The 22,366-nt window shown below is 43.4% G+C and overlaps 1 protein-coding gene across 1 annotated transcript in view; it reads right to left on the bottom strand.

The window, feature by feature from the left end:
* The window catches only part of LOC126281866 (venom carboxylesterase-6-like), a 117,922-nt gene that overhangs the window by 44,469 nt on the left and 51,087 nt on the right, over positions 1-22,366 (bottom strand). The window contains exons 4-6 of the mRNA XM_049981136.1: positions 16,637-16,822; positions 6,238-6,455; positions 288-453 (exon numbers count right to left, since the gene is read on the bottom strand). Of these exons, the coding sequence (XP_049837093.1) occupies positions 288-453; positions 6,238-6,455; positions 16,637-16,822 (570 nt within the window). The remainder of the gene's footprint in view (positions 1-287; positions 454-6,237; positions 6,456-16,636; positions 16,823-22,366) is intronic.

The raw sequence follows: 22,366 nt of genomic DNA, 5'->3' as shown, positions 1-22,366 counted from the left end.
CACACTTCTTATCGCTGTAAAAATTCGGACAAAAATGTTCCTTCAGATGATTAAGTTTTTCTTAATTGTCCAGAACACTTCAAAAGAATTTATTTTCCAAAACAAGATTTCACAGTGATCAATTTGATATCCTACTTGTTCATTTGCACTCTTCGGACAGAAATACATTGTTTAATTTCCAGGGCGTCTTCTTTTTGTTGTGCTTAAACATTTGACCAATAAGGAAAAGGTTTTATAAGTTATTAGCCGTCATAAGAAACACGTAGAGGGTAGAGAAGGCTAGTTACTATTGACGAAAACGGAGCCGTCTGCAGACGTGACGCCGGTCATGACGGGCACGCGGTTGTACCGGCCGTTCCTCAGGATGTCGACCGGTGGCTCGACGAGCACGGCGCCCTCTGACGGTGGCTCCACCACCGGCTGCCACGCCAAGGGGCTGAAGCGGCGCAGCTCCTGTAACAGGGCGCAGCTCGTGCTTAAACCAGGTCCGCAGCAGAATGTACTGCTGGCTACACGGTTCCACTTGTGACCTCTTGGAATATGACATTATTCTAGTTGTTGTTGTTGTGGTCTTCAGTCCTGAGACTGGTTTGATGCAGCGCTACATCCTACTCTATCCTGTGCAAGCTTCTTCATCTCCCAGTACCTTCTGCAGCCTACATCCTTCTGAATCGGGAAGTATTGTAGTTCATTGACATCAAACTTCGTAAAAACACTTCCAGATTGAGGATGGTGCCATTTTGTGATACAACTGATGTTCGAGGAACACAATGATAAATTTCCATACACATCAGATGGGGCAAGTTTCGCACATTGCGTGTACACGCATATACACTCCTGGAAATTGAAATAAGAACACCGTGAATTCATTGTCCCAGGAAGGGGAAACTTTATTGACACATTCCTGCAGTCAGATACATCACATGATCACACTGACAGAACCACAGGCACATAGACACAGGCAACAGAGCATGCACAATGTCGGCACTAGTACAGTGTATATCCACCTTTCGCAGCAATGCAGGCTGCTATTCTCCCATGGAGACGATCGTAGAGATGCTGGATGTAGTCCTGTGGAACGGCTTGCCATGCCATTTCCACCTGGCGCCTCAGTTGGACCAGCGTTCGTGCTGGACGTGCAGACCGCGTGAGACGACGCTTCATCCAGTCCCAAACATGCTCAATGGGGTACAGATCCGGAGATGTTGCTGGCCTGGGTAGTTGACTTACACCTTCTAGAGCACGTTGGGTGGCACGGGATACATGCGGACCTGCATTGTCCTGTTGGAACAGCAAGTTCCCTTGCCGGTCTAGGAATGGTAGGACGATGGGTTCGATGACGGTTTGGATGTACCGTGCACTATTCAGTGTCCCCTCGACGATCACCAGAGGTGTACGGCCAGTGTAGGAGATCGCTCCCCACACCATGATGCCGGGTGTTGGCCTTGTGTGCCTCGGTCGTATGCAGTCCTGATTGTGGCGCTCACCTGCACGGCGCCAAACACGCATACGACCATCATTGGCATCAAGGCAGAAGCGACTCTCATCGCTGAAGACGACACGTCTCCATTCGTCCCTCCATTCACGCCTGTCTCGACACCACTGGAGGCGGGCTGCACGATGTTGGGGCGTGAGCGGAAGACGGCCTAACGGTGTGCGGGACCGTAGCCCAGCTTCATGGAGACGGTTGCGAATGGTCCACGCCGATACCCCAGGAGCAACAGTGTCCCTAATTTGCTGGGAAGTGGCGGTGCGGTCCCCTACGGCACTGCGTAGGATCCTACGGTCTTGGCGTGCATCCGTGCGTCGCTGCGGTCCGGTCCCAGGTCGACGGGCACGTGCACCTTCCGCCGACCACTGGCGACAACATCGATGTACTGTGGAGACCTCACGCCCCACGTGTTGAGCAATTCGGCGGTACGTCCACCCGGCCTCCCGCATGCCCACTACACGCCCTCGCTCAAAGTCCGTCAACTGCACATACGGTTCACGTCCACGCTGTCGCGGCATGCTACCAGTGTTAAAGACTGCGATGGAGCTCCGTATGCCACGGCAAACTGGCTGACACTGACGGCGGCGGTGCACAAATGCTGCGCAGCTAGCGCCATTCGACGGCCAACACCGCGGTTCCTGGTGTGTCCGCTGTGCCGTGCGTGTGATCATTGCTTGTACAGCCCTCTCGCAGTGTCCGGAGCAAGTATGGTGGGTCTGACACACCGGTATCAATGTGTTCTTTTTTTCCATTTCCAGGAGTGTAGGTCACGCCACTTGGTAACAGGTACACTGTGGCCTCAGCAATGCCGTACCAGTTCTTACGCCATGTGTTTGTTGCTCATTGCTGTCAGCATTGTTACCAAAATAATACTTATCCTTTTTCCCGTTTTCTGCAACAACGGAATATTACAAAGCAAGCAAAATTTTACATATAAGAATTACTCGTTCCTTGCAAGAGGTTTATTTAAAAACGTAAAATTTTAGCACTGCTGGTATGGCTAGTTGATATTTCGATTTTTTACCCGGTTATTAGTTAATCGAGACCAAACAAATACCGAAAAATATGGTTTAACAGAAGTAAACCAACGATATCGGTTTTAACCTGTCGCTTTTTGCCTGTCTTTGTCTTGGATAGCAACATCTCGGCTACTTGCCAAAAGCAAGACAACGAGGATCCGAGTACATTACAGTTCACAGGTTGGAGCAAAAGGGTACTGAATGTTGTCCAGCAGCAGATTTAGATTTCATAGATGTATCATTCCAAACTGGGCCATGAATTATCAATTGCACAGCACAGTGGAATTTTTGGCACACCCAGCACTTTCGCTGCGATACGTGTGCATTCCTGATGCACCAGAGGGTGCGGGCACCCGCTAGTCGCAGAGCGCAGTGCTACGGTGAAGTGAGAAGCGGCATCCTGTCAGAGCGAAGCAGATTGTGGGGCACAGAATCGAAATCGCAACTTCATCCTGTAAACAGCACCATCCCACCGTGGGCAGCAGGTAAATCACCATGCATGAGGCCAGCGACAAAGACAGGTTGTGGCGCATACGTCACAGCACGCGACACTGCAGGTCTTACAATCGCCAGCAGCTGCCTTTGGTGGTTAGATAGTAACTATTTCAGATGAATTCAATAATTCTTCAGTGCACCTTTAAATGCATGCAAGCTGACAACGAACTCCCAAACGACACAATGTGAACAGTCTTGACTTGCTGGTAGGTAAAATCAAAACTCAACTTTCGTGTCCAGGGTGGGTGAGCCACGGACTTCGCAGCAATGGGAACAGCGGCACACTCTCCGACACCGCGTAGAGACCGCCAACAGGCCCCGGCCAAACTACGCCCCGCCGAGAATTCCTCACTGCTCCACGCCAACCGACCGACTCCTCAGAGCCAGTATTCCGATAGCACTTAAAATAACTTGTCAATCAAAATCACACAAACTACACACAGTTTCGCGAACACTTGCACGAAGAACCACACAAAGCTAACGGCAGTGGCAGTCCAATAACAAGGACGAATCACGAGTCGGCACACACACAGCCAACCCATAACCGATCGCCCGCCAAAATACACGTCGTCCGACAAGACGACTGACCGACGAACAACCAAGGTGATCCGCACTAATGTTATATGTGCCGGAACCGTCGGGCGAGTCATGGCTGTTCGGACCTCACTGCTGCCGCGCCCGGACTGAACTTCTGCCACGTGCTGACTCAAACACTCGTAGGTCCAAAATAACTGACAACACACGATGACCAGGAAGTAATAACATTCCAGCACACATAATATGGCAGGGCCTACATCAATAAGCGCTGCTGCTGCCGCTCGCGGGATTGTGAGGCAGCAACTCAGTGACATCAGTAATTGAAAATTAACATAAGGAGGTGGCAGTGCGGTAAAAACAAGATGTAAAATAAGAGAAGGCACAACACGAGCCATGCACGGGTCAAACACAGTTCTTTTTTTCTGAAACCAGATTCTTTTTATTGGGGATTCTAGTATACCATATTATTTCCCAATTGGTTACAAAACATTATTTTTCATCATATTCTCTGTTCAATACGATGTCCTTATGCCACCTTTCTCCAAGGGCTTGGATGCCCACATGATACCAATCGAATGGTTGACGTCAGAACCAACGTCTTGCTGCATCGATGACCACCCCATCATCTGCATACTGCTTCCCGTGGAGTGCATCCTTCATTTTACCAAACAGATTGACTTCGGAGAATTGAGCTGTAAGATGGATACGGAAGAACAGTCCAACGAAGTTTTGCGAATTCTTCTCGGGTGGCACACTTGTGTAAGGCCTTCCGTGGAGAAGAATAAGTTCGTTCGTATTTATGTGGCGACGAGCAGGCTGAAGTCATTTCTACATTATCCTTAGGGTAGCACAATACACTTCAGATCTGTTCGTTGTACCGTAAGGGAGGAAATCAAATAGAATAACCACTTCAGAGTCCCAGAAGTCTGTCGCCATGACTTTAACGGCTGAGGGTGCTCATTTGAACTTTTCCATCGGTGAGAGATGGTGTGGCGCCACTTCATTTTTCTGGTTTGAAGTGATGAATCCATGTCTCACCGCCTGTGACGACTTTAGACCAAAGTTTGACACAATCACCCCCCTAAAAATCAAGCAACTCCGCACAGATGGTCCTTCGTTGCTATTTATGGTCTTCTGTCAGGCAGCGACGAACCCAGCGTGTGTGTGTCAGCACTATCAACGGAGATGTCCAGTTGTGCAGCGAGGTACTTCATTGCGAGTTGTCGATCAACTAGAATGATCATGTCGCACATTCCAGCACTTCAGGAGTTACAGCCGTGTGCAGTCGTCCGAGACGTGCGAGATCGGACAGGTTATTGCAACGATGACAGACTTAACGCCAAACGACTCGTCGAGCTTTTGTTCACTACCTGATTACCGTAGATTTTCTGCAAGTCCGTATGAACCTCTGTGATCCTATGCTTTTCCAGAAAATGAAACTCAAAGGCAAATATAATTCTTGGAACGCACCTTCATCACCGTTTTGAAGGCTGCATTAACCCCCTCCACCCTCCCCCTCTACACCCTCACAGTTGGAACTTTATGAAGTTATAGGGTCTGAAGCGGGAGTATTCCACAATTTCCTACAGCAAATTCCGAATTTTTTAAAGTGAAACTTGCCGAGGAAAAAAATTTGATCCATTAGTTATTGAACGGCCACATATAATTGATATTTTATTATTGACTGTGTCTGTCTAGAGCTAGCTTAAGGTGTCGTCGGTTGTTGATTGTAATGTATGAGTACGTATCCACGTGTTTGCCTGGTGGTATGTTACTTCTGTATGATACCTCGTGCCCCTTTTCTTCTATTTGGTGCTGCGTATAAGGGTACCGCTTTCATAACACTGTGTATTTATCCGTGCCCCTTTTTAAAGCTGATTATTTCTGTGAAGCGAGAGTTTTGTATTTAATCTACTAGGCGTCAAGTGTCTTTTGATAAGCTGAGCGCTATTTTTTGGTTTGTCCCTTCTCGTACTGGCTCTCGAGTTATTATATTGGTCTAAATCATTTAATAAAATTTATTTACATTAAGACTTTACGCCCACACAACGCAGACACAATTTTCCAGTCCCACCCTTTCCTAAGCCACACAGTATTGTTCAAATGGCTCTGAGCACTGTGGGACTTAACATCTACGATCGTTAGTCCCCTAGAACTTAGAACTACTTACACCTAACTAACTTAAGGACATGAAACACATCCATGCCCGAAGCAGGATTCGAACCTGCGACCGTAGCGGTCACGCGGTTACGCGGTCACGCGGTGCCAGACTAAAGCGCCTAGAACCGCACGGCCACACCACCACACAGTAGCCTCAACTTAATTTGAGTATAGTTTTGTTTTTATTTCACAGTGAAGCTGCTTTTTCTTGCTTCATAAGGCTAATTATTCCATTGTCTTTTCGCCTTGGTGCAAAGCCTAGCGTGTTCGCAGACGTACAGTTGACGAAAAACTTTTTCAAATGTCGAGATGTGTGTGAATGCCAAAGGAGCCAAACTGCTGAGATCATCGGTCCCTACACTTACACACTACTTAAACGAACTTAAACTAAAAGAATAACACACAGACGGTATCCCCGAGGAAGGACTCGAACCTCCAGCGGGAGAGGCCGCGCAACCTCACACCATGAGGCGAAAAACTTTATCTGAGCAGTTTATTGACGGATGTTTCGGCAGATGACTCAAATGGACTCACAAAGTCAGACAATGCGCGTGTGTCGTCGACGGTGAGGTCTTCGTGGCTGGCTGCCCTGAGGAAGGCAGCGAGGCGTTCGTCCTCTTGTGCTGCTGTGAGGTTGCCCGTCTGGAAGCCGAGCGCGGCCGCCAGGCGGTACGCCTTCTCTCGGGGTACCGGCTCCACCGTCCAGTTGGCGGACGCCTGGCCGCTCTCGATGATCACCCCGCTGAACAGGCCTGGAGACATACACCACAGCTGGATCTAAGGTTGTCAGTTGTTGCATGTTTCTCAGTCCGCTCGACACTGATCCAAAGTACGTTCTCTAAACAAGAAAAAATTACGCACAGGAAGGAATTACCTAAATCGGATGGAAGTCGGTATATGTGATGTACATACAAATAAATGATACCAATTTCAGAAAATATACATTATTTATTCAAGAACAAGAACTTCAAAAATTGAGTAAGTAACAACCTGATCCACCTCTGTCCCTTTGCAAGCCCTGATTCGGCTTGGCGTTGACTGACAAAGTTGTTGCATGACCTCGTGATTGATATCGTGGCAAATTCTGTCCAATTAGCACACTAGGTCGTCAAAATCCCGAGCTGGTTGGAAGTCTCTGATCAAAATGCCCCAAACGTTCTCACCTGGTAAGAGGTCCGTTGACCTCGCTTGCCAAGGCAGGGATTTTCAAGCAAGAAGACACGCAGTAGAAACGCTCGTCGTGAGCGTGTGTGCATTGTGTTGATGAAATGTGAGACCAGGCTGGCTTACCATGAAACAACAAAACTAGGCATAGAATATCGTCCATGTACCAAATGGTTCAAATGGCTCTGAGCACTATGGATTTAACATCTGAGGTCATCAGTCCCCAAGAACTTAGTAGTACTTAAACGTAACTAACCTAAGGACATCACAAACAGGATTCGAACCTGCGAACCGCTGTGATGTGGGGATGCCACTGATGATGACCGAAGGGGTCCTGCTGTAAAAAGAAATGGCACCCCAGACCACCACTCCTCGTTATCAAGCCTTATCTAAAGCGCCAGTTGGACACGATTTGGCACGATATCCCTCCAAATATCATACAACAACTCAATGAATCAATGCCAGTCCGAATAACTGCTTGCATAAGGGCCAGATGTAGACCAATGCGTTTTGGCTTGGTCATTTTGTGAAGCTATTTCTCTTGCATAACTTACGCAATTTTTCAGAAATTGTAATTATTCGCTTGTCTGTACATGCACATCACATCTACCGATTTCCGTCTCATTCGGACAATTCCTTCGTGGTGCGTCTGTCCTTTCTTTTTTTTCTTGGTGGGCCTTCCTTTTTTTTGGTATCTGGACACCTCATGTAATGCCAAATTGCACACTAGACATCACGAGAAGTGAACCGCCATGATAAAAGCTTGCGTTGTGAACAGAAAAGCACTAACAGCAGAATGGGTCCATCAGAAGAACTCGGTGATATCGAACATGGACGGGACACTGGTTGTCACCTGAGTAACAGATCCATCAAAGACATTTCAACCCGTATAAACTTGCTCAAATCAACTGTTAGTGAAATAACCTTTAAGTGGAAGCACGAACGAACAGCCACTGTAAAACATGACCAGGTACACCTCAGATACTGGCGCACAGAGGAAGACCTTGGGTTTCAAAAAAAAATGTTCAAATGTGTATGAAATCTTATGGGACTTAACTGCTAAGGTCATCAGTCCCTGAGCTTACACACTACTTAACCTAAATTATCCTAAGGACAAACACACACACCCATGCCGGAGGGAGGACTCGAACCTCCGCCGGGACCAGCCGCACAGTCCATCACTACAGCACCCTAGACCGCTCGGCTAATCCCGCAGGGCACTTTGGGTTTGGAGAACGTTACCTGCCATTGTGTGTAGTACCAACAAAGAAGATCGGAGGAGTTGGTACTGGGTTCAAATCCCGGAAAGTGAAAACTTTTTCTTCTCCTAATTTCAGTTTCAATCAGCATACATACGCTGAAGGATCCCAGTGCAACGCAAAAATTTTCGTAACGAAATTTCAAGTTAAAACTTGCTGTAATAATTTGAGATTACAAGTGAATGGTTGATTCATATCTAAAATATTGTGCTTTGTTCTATTATCGTTATCGTAATATTAACTTGATAGTAACCCCTGGTCTAGGGGCAGCGTCTTTGATTCATAATCAAAACGTCTTCGGTCCCCGCCACTGCCTAAATTTTGATAAATAATCAGCATTGGCGGCCGAAGACATCCGGCATAAGAAGTCAGCCTCATTCTGCCAACGGCCTTGTCAGAGAGGACGGAGGAGCGGATAGAGGTTCAGGGCACTCTCTTGTCCTAGGGGTGGGAAATTGCCCCTAAAGGCGGAAGAATCAGCAATGATCAACGACATGAGGATGCAGAAGGCAATGGAAACCACTGCATTAAAGACACGTAACGTGTATCCACAGGACATGTGGCCTGTAGTTGAAGAAGTGTCATGTTGATCTCTCCATTGGCAAAAGATTCCGGAATAGTCCCCCATTCGGATCTCCGGGAGGGGACTGCCACGGCGGAGGTTACCATGAGAAAAAGATTGAATAATCAACTAAAGGATAATGTTCTACGAGTCGGGGCGTGGAATGTCAGAAGCTTGAACGTGGTAGGGAAACTAGAAAATCTGAAAAGGGAAATGCAAAGGCTCAATCTAGATATAGTAGGGGTCAGTGAAGTGAAGTGGAAGGAAGACAAGGATTTCTGGTCAGATGAGTATCGGGTAATATCAACAGCAGCAGAAAATGGTATAACAGGTGTAGGATTCGTTATGAATAGGAAGGTAGGGCAGAGGGTCTGTTACTGTGAACAGTTCAGTGACCGGGTTGTTCTAATCAGAATCGACAGCAAACCAACACCGACAACGATAGTTAAGGTATACATGCCGACGTCGCAAGCTGAAGATAAACATATAGAGAAAGTGTATGGGGATATTGAAAGGGTAATGCAGTATGTAAAGGGGGACGAAAATCTAATAGTCATGGGCGACTGGAATGCAGTTGTAGGGGAAGGAGTAGAAGAAAAGCTTACAGGAGAGCATGGGCTTGGGGCAAGGAATGAAAGAGGAGAAAGACTAATTGAGTTCTGTAACAAGTTTCAGCTAGTAATAGCGAATACCCTGTTCAAGAATCACAAGAGGAGGAGGTATACCTCGAATGGCCAGGAGATACTGGAAGATTTCAATTAGATTACATCATGGTCAGACAGAGATTCCGAAATCAGATACTGGATTGCAAGGCGTACCCAGGAGCAGATATAGACTCAGATCGCAATATGGTAGTGATGAAGAGTAGGCTGAAGTTCAAGACATTAGTCAGGAAGAATCGATACGCTAAGAAGTGGGATACGGATGTTCTAAGGAATGACGAGATACGTTTGAAGTTCTCTAACGCTATAGATACAGCAATAAGGAATAGCGCAGTAGGCAACACAGTTGAAGACGAATGGACGTCTCTAAGAAGGGCCATCACAGAAGTTGGGAAGGAAAACATAGGTACAAAGAAGGTAGCTGCGAAGAAACCATGGGTAACAGAAGAAATACTTCAGTTGATTGATGAAAGGAGGAAGTACAAACATGCTCCGGGAAAGTCAGGAATTCAGAAATACAAGTCGCTGAGGAATGAAATAAATAGGAAGTGCAGGGAAGCTAAGACGAAATGGCTGCAGGAAAAATGTGAAGACATCGAAAAAGATATGATTGTCGGAAGGCCAGACTCAGCATACAGGAAAGTCTAAACAACCTTTGGTGACATTAAAAGCAACGGTGGTAACATTAAGAGTGCAACGGGAATTCCACTGTTAAATGCAGAGGAGAGAGCAGATAGATGGAAAGAATACATTGAAAACCTCTATGAAGGTGAAGATTTGTCTGATGTGATAGAAGAAGAAACAGGAGTCGATTTAGAAGAGATAGGGGATCTAGTATTAGAATCGGAATTTAAAAGAGTTTTGGAGGTCTTACGGCCAAATATGGCCGAAGGGATAGATAACATTCCATCAGAATTTCTGAAATCATTAGGGGAAGTGTCAACAAAACGACTATTCACGTTGGTGTGTAGAATATATGAGTCTAGCGACATACCATCTGACTTTCGAAAAAGCATCATCCACACAATTCCGAAGACGACAAGAGCTGACAAGTGCGAGAATTATCGCACAATCAGCTTAACAGCTCATGCATCGAAGCTGCTTACAAGAATAATATACAGACGAATGGAAAAGTAAAGGCACGAGAGAGGCAATTCTGACGTTACGGCTAATAATGGAAGCAAGGCTAAAGAAAAATCAAGACACTTTCATAGGATTTGTCGACCTGGAAAAAGCGTTCGACAATATAAAATGGTGCAAGCTGTTCAACATTCTCAAGATTCTGAAAAAAGTAGAGGTAAGCTATATGGAGAGACGGGTCATATACAATATGTACAACAACCAAGAGGGAATAATTAGGGTGGACGATCAAGAACGAAGTGCTCGTATTAAGAAGGGAGTAAGACAAGGCTGTAGCCTTTCGCCCCTACTCTTCAATCTGTACATCGAGGAAGCAATGATGGAAATAAAAGAAAGGTTCAGGAGTGGAATTAAAATACAAGGTGAAAGGGTATCAATTATACGATTCGCTGATGACATTGCTATCCTGAGTGAAAGTGAAGAAGAATTAAATCATCTGCTGAACGGAATGAACAGTCTAATGAGTACACAGTATGGTTTGAGAGTAAATCGGAGAAAGACGAAGGTAATGAGAAGCAGTAGAAATGAGAACAGCGAGAAACTTAACATCGGTATTGATGGTCACGAAGTCAATGAAGTTAAGGATTTCTGCTACCTAGGCATCAAAATAACCAATGACGGGCGGAGCAAGGAGGACATCAAAAGCAGACTCGCTATGGCAAAAAAGGCATTTCTGGCCAAGAGAAGTCTACTAATATCAAATACCAGCCTTAATTTGAGGAAGAAATTTCTGAGGATGTACGTCTGGAGTACAGCATTGTATGGTAGTGAAACATGGACTGTGGGAAAACCGAAACAGAAGAGAATCGAAGCATTTGAGATGTGGTGATATAGACGAATGTTGAAAATTAGGTGGACTGATAAGGTAAGGAATGAGGAGGTTCTACGCAGAATGGGAGAGGAAAGGAATATGTGGAAAACACTGATAAGGAGAAGGGACAGGATAATAGGACATCTGCTAAGACATGAGGGAATGACTTCCATGGTACTAGAGGGAGATGTAGAGGGCAAAAACTGTAGGGGAAGACAGAGATTGGAATACGTCAAGCAAATAATTGAGGACGTAGGTTGCAAGTGCTACTCTGAGATGAAGAGGTTAGCACAGGAAAGGAATTCGTGGCGGGCCGCATCAAACCAGTCAGTAGAATGATGACCAAAAAAAATATTAACTTGCATTTGGAATTATATCCATACGGCTAATCTTCTTACTAGAACTAACCAATTCGTATAATTAAACGACTGTACCGAAAACCGATCAGAGGATCCGCAAGACAGTTACGTTGTGTGAGTTGCATAAGAATCAGGCGAATAACAGTTCAGATCGTTTGAATAATTTTGAGAGTGATAGCATACACTGTTCACCTCTAGTGCTGATAAACAAAGGAAAGGGATATCTTAACAGAGGAAATTTGAAAGTAGACTTGAAGATCATTTATAACAACACCAAAATAATGTAGATCTAATATTCTGAAAAGAGAATAGCATGACAGTTGATTATGCGTACGACAGTACGTGATAGGTACGCTTTGGGCACAACAATTTCCAGAGACGATACCAGCCATTTTCACAGGGCTGCACGCATACGTTGCTGGTTCGATGAATGCTCAGGCACCCTGTCGCACCTCTCAAGGCCAGCTTAACTGTGCTGTTTTTTTCCTGTCTATGTGAGCTGACAACAGTATTCTTTTTTCACCTATGTTGTGAAATGAGCCTGTGAAATACATTGACTTTGTCTGCAATTGCAAGCACTGTTTGTCACTCAAAAAAGTTTGTGATAGTTTGGATTTGTGCTATATGGTATCGTTATGTATGACTTTTCAGAGTCAGTATGATACAAAAAGAAATATTTTCACTATTTGTAAACAGTCTTAAGTTGGAGAACGTATCCTATTAATTTAAAAAGCTCTGTATATAGCATCGTGAGGTTATGTTAAAAAAAATTAGAAATTTTCTGTCTTATATTAGTATCTATTCTGAATTTACTGACCTTACACTTGAATGTTGTGAAGGATTAATTGCATATCATAATGTATGCATAGCAATTGATTTGTCTTATGCAGTGAGCTTGACATAAGACATGAGATACCTCCTAATGCCATGTCGAACCTCCTTTTTCCCGGAGTAGTGCAGAAACTCGACATGGCGTGGATTCAACAAATCGTTGCACATCCCCTGCAAAAATACTGAGGCATGTTGCTTCCATAACCGTCAATAACTGCAAAAGTATTGTAGGTGCAGCAGTAGTGCACCAACGATCTCTTGATTATGCCCAATAAATGTTCGACGGGGTTCGTGTCAGACGACATGGGCGTCCATTTCGTTCGGTCAAATAGTCCACAATGTTCTTCAAACAACTGTAGCCCGATAACATGGCTCATTGTCATCTACAAAAATTGCACCGTTGTTCGGGAACATTAAGTCCATAAATGGCTCAAAATGGTCTTCGAGTAGCCAAACAAAACCATTTCCCGTCCAAGGGCGGTTTAGTAGGACCAGAGGACCCAGTCCTTTGCATGCAAACAGTGCCCACACAACTATGGAGCATTCACCAGCTTGCACAGTGTGTTGTTGACGACTTGCCTCAATGGCTTCGTGGGGACTGCGACAGATTCTAGCCTACCATCAACACTTACCCACAGAAATCGGGACTGATCTGATAACGCCATGGTTTTCCAGTCGTCTAGTGTCCAACTTATACGGCCACGAGCCCAGGAGAGGCGCTGCAGGCGATTTCGGGCTGTTATCAAAACTACTCGCGTCATTCATTGCCGTAGCCCATTAACGGCGAATTTCACGACACTGGCACAACGGGTACGTTCGTCGTACGTCCCACGCTGATTTCTGCGGTTATTTCACGCAGTGTTGTTTGTCTGTTAGCATTGACTACTCTACGCAAAGTCCGTTGCTCTCGGTCGTTAAATAAAGGCTGTCGGCCACTGTGCCTTCCGTGGTGAGAGGTAATGCCTGTAATTTGGTACTGTCGGCACACTCTTCACACTGTGCATCTCAGAATATCCCATTCGCAACCGAGTCTCAAACTACCATATGCGTTCAAAGTCTCCTCTTACGTGTGCCTATCTCCTCCTTCCCCCTCGCTGACTGTTCATGCCCTCACTCTCCTCTTTCCACGTTGTCACACACCTCAACATAAGGCTGGTGTTTGTTACCCCTACAGAAACTTATATTTCCAGATTGTAGCTAAATATTTGTGCCAAATTTGATTGAAATCGTTCCAGGTGTTTAGAATGAGCTTAAAACCCATGGCTTTGCTCGCAAAGGCACATTTCAAACATGTCTCACAAATATTTAACGTATTGCAAGTGTATTGTGCACATATTTCGCCTGTGGTTCAAAATAGCTCTGAGCACTATGCGTCCTAACATCTGAGGTCATCAGTCTCCTAGAAATTAGGACAACTTAAACCTAACTAACCTAAGGACATCACACACATCCATGCCCTTGGCAAGATTCCAACCTGCGACCGTAGCAGTCTCGCGGTTCCGGACTGAAGTGCCTAGAACCGAGCGGCCACCACGGCTGGCTGGCCTGTGTGTGTGGCGAATTTCGCCCTGGAGTTTCATTTTCACACAGCTTAATATTTATGAAGTCGTTTCTCTTGAACTGCATGTCGCACAATAATGTAATTTTTCTGGTACGATCAGGGGTATTTGTGAGTGTCTGCAAAATATGTCACAAATACAGTTAATAGTAAAGAAGTAATAAACTAAAACTTCCTACTTCAAGTAGCATGAAGAGCGAAAATGTAGCAGGCGACAAACTTTATTCCATCATCATTTTGTGAGAGTTGTCATCGATAAAAAGTTTTGCAAAGGTTTTAGATTATATGTCAAGTTTGTTGTTAGACTGTATGTTCTCTTAATCTCAAACATTTGATGATTAAAATATGAGTATTCTCGTGTCATGGGCTGCACTACTTTTTCACCCCATTCCTTTGATAGGTGGATCTTTCTTGCCTCCAAGCGATTCTTTCCGGACACTTTAATTGAGATCGGTCCAGTGGTTTAGGAGGAGACATGAATCCATTTATTATAATTTGTATGGACGTGGACTATGGTAATTATTGTACTGTAATATTACAATAAGAATTCTAGCTGGAAGAGATTTCTGTGGGTTACTGTTATGTTGTAGTGTGCTCGTGAATACTCACGATCGCGAACAAACCACAAACAAATGTTGACTCAGAAGAAATTTTAAATATATGTGGTAAGTAAACGGCAGAATGTGGGATAAGAGTAAGGGTGCTTTGCTACGGTGAAACTTCATATGTTCTGAAAGCAAACATCTATGCACGCAGAGCAGTATGAGCACCATAAAAAAAATAAGGAAGATATGATGATTGTAACACCCGAAAACATTTCCTCTCTTGCTACTTCAGACAGCAATTTCAAGATAGGTAATGACACTATACATCATTGTACTTCACGAATGGCATACCTGCCGTCAGTTACATCCCAGAGAAAAACAGAAATGTCCCACTTATGAATACTATGCACCACAATGACAAAATCAGCAATCGAGATGAAAACATACCAGAAATGATCTACGATTACTACAAAATTAAAAGCCCTTTTGAAACAGTCAATTAACAAACTTTATATCTGTAAACGAAAGACATATCGACTGCCAGCGATGTTATGTAAACTGTCAGAATTTTTCTGTAGATCCTGGGTTGAATACAAACATAGTGATAGAGAGGTAATTCTTAGAATAACTTGGAAAAGCTGCCATAAAGGAAGATCAGATCAATAACTGAGTGATGCTAAGAAAAATCTCAAGAACTGAAAATATTCTTCCAAGCTTAGGGCCCGCAAGTTCTGGAAAAACTGTAAAACACTGGCTCTGTAACTTCTACCCACCGAACAATTACAATAAAAAGAACTTGATAACTCTAAGATACATGTTCGTAAGGCTCTCATCATATACTTGCGTCCAAACTGTAAGCAATGAATACAAGTATCTTGTTGATAAGGTGATTCAGCTGCCCCCGCCTATGGGTTTTATGGAACCTGCAATGCATTCAAAAGCCACGTATAACTTTTTGATACTCTCTCGCTTGCTACATGCAAACTGTTAGTTCTACAGAAAAATGACAGTAGTTGTTGTAGAAAATTTAATTTAGTTAAAGTTTATACTGGAATACATCTTCGCTAGAGGCCACGTTTTTCGTATTATTCAAGAACAACGCATTTGTAGGTCACTTTATTACGTTTCTTCTTGAATAATTCGAAAACTACGGCTTCTAGTTAAACGTATCCCTGAACAAAATTTAATTACATTAAGTTTCCTACAAAAAGGTACCACTCATATTTTCTCTAGGACTAATAGTTTGCTTGTAGCCAGCAAAAGAATATGAAAATCCCACACACGAGTGCACGAGTTGCATAAAACCTATAGGTAGTGGCATGTGATTCACCCTGTATGTGCGTTTATCACTGTCCTACGTTATAATACGAATGCATTATGTAAAAACAACACTGAAATAATAGTACTGCTATATAAAAAAATGTATGAAGCTGTATGCAGTTATTAATAACTCTCCTACTCTTCCAATAATTAATGTTTAACAGTTTATTTTCCAGTTTGTGCCCACTTTCAACAAAATAAGGTTAAATTGATCAAAGCTGTGTATATGTTAAGTATGTTAGAACAGAACTGCATAATTAATCTCACAGAAAACATCTGCAATTATGTGGAACAGAGGGTGGAATGCATAAATCCACATTCCCTTAGTTTAGTAGCTCTACAGTATGAGTGGCTTCAGCCGTAATAGCATACGTGAAATAAATTGTGGCCTCTATTCCTCTCCGAGCTGAGGTGAGCTACACAGTATTAGAGTGATGTCTCTCATGAATCTTTTTTTTTCCATTGTGGCAGCATTTAAAATTCAGTGAAAAATGCAGTCCCCTTAACGATTTTGCTGAAAACATTAATTTTGTGAATAATTATCCACAGCATTTGCGATGGATCTTTATCGTGACCACATCAGAAACCTTTTACGATCGTCCCCTGTCCTAGATTACAATGTAAGGAAAACTTTTTGCAGTAACGTTACGTTTGCTCAATACTGAGGCGTGTGGATCAGTTACTTGTTTCAGATACGTGAGTGCACCTGGTGGCCCCCGTACCTTTGGCAGCCGGCGACAGGAACATGTGTGACGTGGAGCATCCTCCCGCGCTCTCTCCGAACACGGTGACCTTGTCCGGATCGCCGCCGAAGGCCCGTATGTTGCGCTGCACCCACTGGAGGGCCATCACCTGATCCTTCAGGCCCGCATTGCCCGGGATGTCGTCGTTGAGGAGGCTCAGGAAGCCTAAGGCATAAATCATTATTGCTATTTGCACTACAAGGAGAATTTATAATCATCCAAAAATTAAATATTATAGCACAATGTAACTATATTGTATTGACAAGCGTCACCCATTTACGTCAGTTTCTGTAAGACTTTGTCTTTTTGTACAATCAACGTTTGGATGTCCACCAATCTGAAGACTAAGAAACTTGAGTCGGTGAAGAAACAATACCTTTTAAAAGACAATTACGACCAGCAGAACAGAAAGACAGCTCCATGAGCACCACTATGAGTCTGGGGAAGACGTTAAGATGGTCTTTCTTTGTGCAGAAAACGCATTTGTGAACATTTGTAGAAGAAATCTGGGAGGCACTAGAAAAGAAGGGGGTCCAAAAAAACCAAGCAGAGTAGAGGATACTTACTGCGAAAGTCTGTGTGAAAGTGAGAAAATAAAGGACAGGTTGTTTCCAACAAATAAGTGGTGAGAAACAGGACAGTACATTGTCACCTGTCATCTTCATTGTGATCTTGTATGAGATAATGAGAAAGGTGATAGGAAAAACTGGAGAAGTTGAAAGTAATCGTGTGCACAGATGAGTTGATGATTTGGGGAAACAGGGAGGAGAAGATTCAGGAAGATCTGGATGCTTGGGAAGAAACTGTGAGATAATATGGAATAAAATATAATGTGGACAAATGTGAGATCCTGGTTAAAACTAAACATAAAGATAAATAAGTACTGGAGTCGAGAAACTGAAGAAAATGGAGAGTTTCAAGTACTTGGGAAGTGTGAAACAGGAAAATAGAAGAAATGAGGAAGAGATAAGTGAACGTGGCAGACGGACACAAGCATTCTTGCGAAGTGTTAAGAGCCTGGTGTGGGACAAAGACGTCCCACAGGAAAGCAAGGAAGTAATATACAGACTTTATTACACCTAATACTGAAACATAGGTAACGGAGAAAAGAGATATAAGCAGATTACAGGTACGTCAAATGAAGATCCTCTGACGTAGGACAGGAATATCAATGAGATACAGGATAAGGAATGAAAGGGTAGAGGAAATAGAGAAAGTGGAATCCTCGAGGAGCAGGATAGAAACTTCAAAGCTAAGATTGTATGGACACTTAAAAAAAGAATGTAAAACAGGAGGCTTCCCAATAAGGTACATGAAATGGAGATGCGAAGGAAATGACCAAGAAAAAGATCAAGGGATAGATGGCTGAAAGGTACGGCAGGGTGTATGATAAAAAAGGTGAGGTCTGAAGTAGAGCAAGCACAGGAAGATGGTAGGAAAACAAAATTTGATGGCGACGCTTATGTTCCAAACTGACCCAGCCTGGGACTGTAACTATCTAAGATGATGATGACGATGATGATGACGAGACAAGAGGCGTCATTGAGACATTATCTGGGAGAAACCTAAACGTTTACTTGATACAATATACGTTAACGCATACGATTCTTACAGAGTCATATCTACCAAAATAGAAGTCCCTACGCAGTAGTACATTCCTGCGGTATTCGTCTTCGAAATTTTGAAATTTAAATGTGGATTTTCAATGAGAGTTTGAAAACAGAGTGCCATGAACGGTATGCTTGACAAGCAAAATCATTTCCGGTAATTCCTCACTATAGTAGTCCAATATAAAAAATTACAGTGATGACATCATAAACTGTTTCAAAACGATCATCAACTTCATAGAGAAATCTTTGCGAGGTACATGTTACTGTACGCTGAGGAACCAAAATATTATGTCTACCTGTTTAATAACGTGTTGATCCACCTTTGGAATGCAATACAACAGCACTCTTCCTTCCTGTGGATTTGACAAATCGTTCGTAGGTTTTCGAAGGTGTGTATGTGCAGGTCACGGAATTCCTGCAAACTTCACATTCGTGATTTATGGCTGCGGAGTTGTTGCCCAATAGCATACCAGAAGTTTTCCCTTGGGCTCGTCCAGGCGAATTTGGTGGTTTAGTTATCAGTCTCAGTTCACTTTCATGCTCGTTAACTCCTGTAGGACGATTCTGATCTTATGCAGTTATCTTGCTGGAACATACCATTATCATTGAGGAAGACATCAAGTATGACAGGATGCATGTGGTCGGCGATAATGTTCACGTAGTCCAGAACTGCCGTGAAGGCTTCGTCTACTATCACGGGTAAATGCAACCAATGCAACAATAAAAGTGATTCATCCTACCAAGCTACACGTTTGATTCATGGTCCAGGCCCTGTAAGAATGTAGATTTTTCACCCCGGTAATATTGAATAAAAAGTTTTCGGGTTTCCAGCCGCTTAGAGTGGTTAAAATTACACGAGCTCTCAACCAAACACTTTTTGGCCATTGCAAAATGGTATGACTGTCAGTTGGCTGCTGGTACGCCCTCCTTAATGACGACCTGCAGCTCAAAGCGGCACAGGTTCCAGTGATCGCGTGGCTGAAGCTGCACACCGAGTCAACATATGCCCATATATGGCGATACCGTGAGAACAAGTGACGTCACAGCCGCAGCTAGTGCCTCTAAGGTCTAATCTCGATCACCTCGTGTGCAGTTGCAATGGCATTTGATGATGGCGTTGGATAAACATGGGAAAAAGTATTGATCGAGCCCCCGTTCAACATTGCTCGCTGAACGGTGTGCTGCGAAATACTTAGGCTGCACCACCGTTGTACTCTCTCGTCAGACCTTCCACTAACCTACCCCACTTTACAGAGCGGGCATGCCTCCGTCATCAACATTCTGTGATAGACGTGAACACCCAATATCTCGGCTTCTAGTTATTGCTTCATGTTCCTTTAGCAACTTCCCATAGACGCTCATGACAGTAGCACACGAACAGCCGACCAGCTTCGTAGTCTCGAAGATCTCGGTCTCAGACGATGGCTCATAATAGTCTGTTCTTTCTCAAAGTTGCCAATGTCAATGGATTTCAGTCTTTGCAGCCCTTCTGAATGATCCCTCATTCGTCTCGACTCCGTTAGCGTATTTTCGTTAATACGCAAAGTAACCTGAACACAGCAGGAGGCGTTCGACCTCATGTTTCATACCATCTGTTTTGCTGTGTATCTCGTCTCAGTGCTCGTTGCCGGTAACAGAGTGGAGACAGATGATGCAATATCCGTCATGAAAATGTGTGACATGTATTTTCATCAGTTTTCAATCGCAAAACATAAGCAAAACGTCTATCATGGAGTTAGTACTGTCTCAAAATACATGCAGGACAAGGCAGTATTTGGATGTCTACTTAATATCCTTGGCAAGGAAATGTTCAGTTTCAGTGGCGCGAAACTTAGCTTTCCTCACATGATACACTGCGAACAATGACCAAAGGACAACAGGCAGATTCCGTACCTCTATATTTCCGGAAACCGTTTGGCACTGTGCTCCACTGCAGAGTGTTAACGAAGGTATGAGCATGCGGAATAGGTTCCCAGATACGTGAGAGGGTATTAAGTAATAGAACCCAGTATGTTGTCTTCGATGGCGAGTGTTCGTCACTGACACGGGCATCGCCTGGAGTGCTCCATGGAAGTGTGACAGAACCGCTGTTATTTTCTATATACATTAATTATCCGGTGGCAGGGGATGGCAGTAATTTGCAGCTTGATGATGATGCTGTGGCGTATGAGAAGCTGTCTGAGTTGAGTGACTGTAGGAGGCTACAAGACAGACAATATTTCTATTTGGTGTGATGAATGACAGCTAACTCGAAATGTAGAAAAAAATAAGCTAATGTGAATGAGTAGGAAAAACAAACACGTAAGGTTCAATTACGGCATTAGTAACGTGCTGCTCGATACAGTCACGTTGTTAAAATGTCTGGGTGCAACGTTGCAAAGCGGTATGAAATGTTTTAATTCCGGGTGCATCCCAGTGGTGAATTTGTACAGTATTGTTTAATTATTTTGCAAACATTTCCCCTCTCCGATGAGTTTGACGTTTGCAGCAGACCTTGTGACACAAGTATGTCGTTTGTAGAATGCACCAACAGAACGCTACCTGATCAAGCGTTTGAGTTAATTGATATTTTTATTTGACTGGTAGAGCAGTCTACCGAATTTTTGATAACAAACGCAGTTTTTTGGACGTGGTGGTGATTTGTGATAACATGCTCATGAACGATTTGTCATTAGACAACAAACCACTTGAGTGGTACCAGGTACTATGTTTGAAACTTAAATTCCGAGAAAGACGTATGAGACCTCCTCAACGATGAGTCCGATTATTGTTGTTTACCTGTGGCGGAAGAGATAATTCTTCCACCAGTCTTGGTGATTATATCGTTAATGAGTGACAAAACACTTACGATGCCTCTTGAAAGGCTATGTATAAGTGTTTTGTTGCCTTCCATGCGGTGGCAGTGTGATTTTCTGATAGATTGGTATATCTAATCTCACTATGACCCCTGTGTGATTCGATTTGCTGATTTTGCTGATAGTAATGAATACATAAGACAATGCTCATGATTACGTTGAGGCCATTAACAGTGAAATTGCCTGGTCTCTTATTAAACCTTTTAGAGAAGAACGAAACAGCATATTAACATTTGTAATACAACTTTTTTATTGAAACCTACTCATTCTCAAGTATAACCTATAAGCCACTCTCTCGCAAACGCATGAAGTTAAAGTATCTAAATATAGTCATTCTTCTAAATACAGGATGTCGCAAACTTTTAGAGTAAAAATGATGCAGATGGCAAAGGCTTTTAAATTATTTTGAGGTAAGTAACCAACGGAGAGAAATATGTGTTTCAGGAACTGCGACGCATTCAACGAACAAGATGTGTGAGGCATATTTTTGTAGAAATCTTATGTCTCATGTTGAAGCTTGCAAGAAACTGCGTCGTTCGATTCACAGAGAGATGAAGAAGGTATTCGATAAAGAATTATTCTCACAGAGTAGTTTGACGAGATTTAATTTCATCGTATGGGACAATATTCATCTCCAAGTAATCATCAACTTACCCCCGCGTTGCATGCCCGGAAGAACATGTCATAAGTTACCCCTACCATAAACAACAAAGGGACCACCAGCATACCGAAGTTACTGCACAGAAATGTTCTTTGGTTCAGATCGCTGTGTTATTTGATTAGGTCTCAGTGAAATGTAAAATGAATTTGTAATTCAGTTTTGTTTTTTAGCCAGAGACGCCCAGTGCCTTTAGCATTTCCATTTTTTTTAGTTTGTTAGATCCATATAACGAAGTAAGAGTCGATAAAGATCAAATATTATAAGGACTCTGTCTATGCCTCCATTAGTTGTATATTACGAGATGAAATACACCTGTTCATATGAAAAGAAAAGTGACTACGCTTAGCAGTGTCCTTAACTTTTTATTTAGTCTCACGACACGTTCAGAAGGCTTCCACCATCATCTTGAGGTGTCTATATGGATTAGATTAAATTTTCGTTTTCTGGGTGTAGCCACTTGTCTTTTTGAATTATATTTCGCTACAAATAAGGTATGGTTATCACTTGTTAACGCAATACGCCAAGAAAATTACAAACTTTAAACGATAGTAAAGCTACTTACGGTATGTTCCAGCAGAAAGAA

This window comes from Schistocerca gregaria, chromosome 7 (assembly GCF_023897955.1).
Source record: "Schistocerca gregaria isolate iqSchGreg1 chromosome 7, iqSchGreg1.2, whole genome shotgun sequence".
Taxonomy (NCBI): Eukaryota; Metazoa; Arthropoda; class Insecta; order Orthoptera; family Acrididae; genus Schistocerca; species Schistocerca gregaria.
This window is presented reverse-complemented; position numbering and strand designations above follow the sequence as displayed.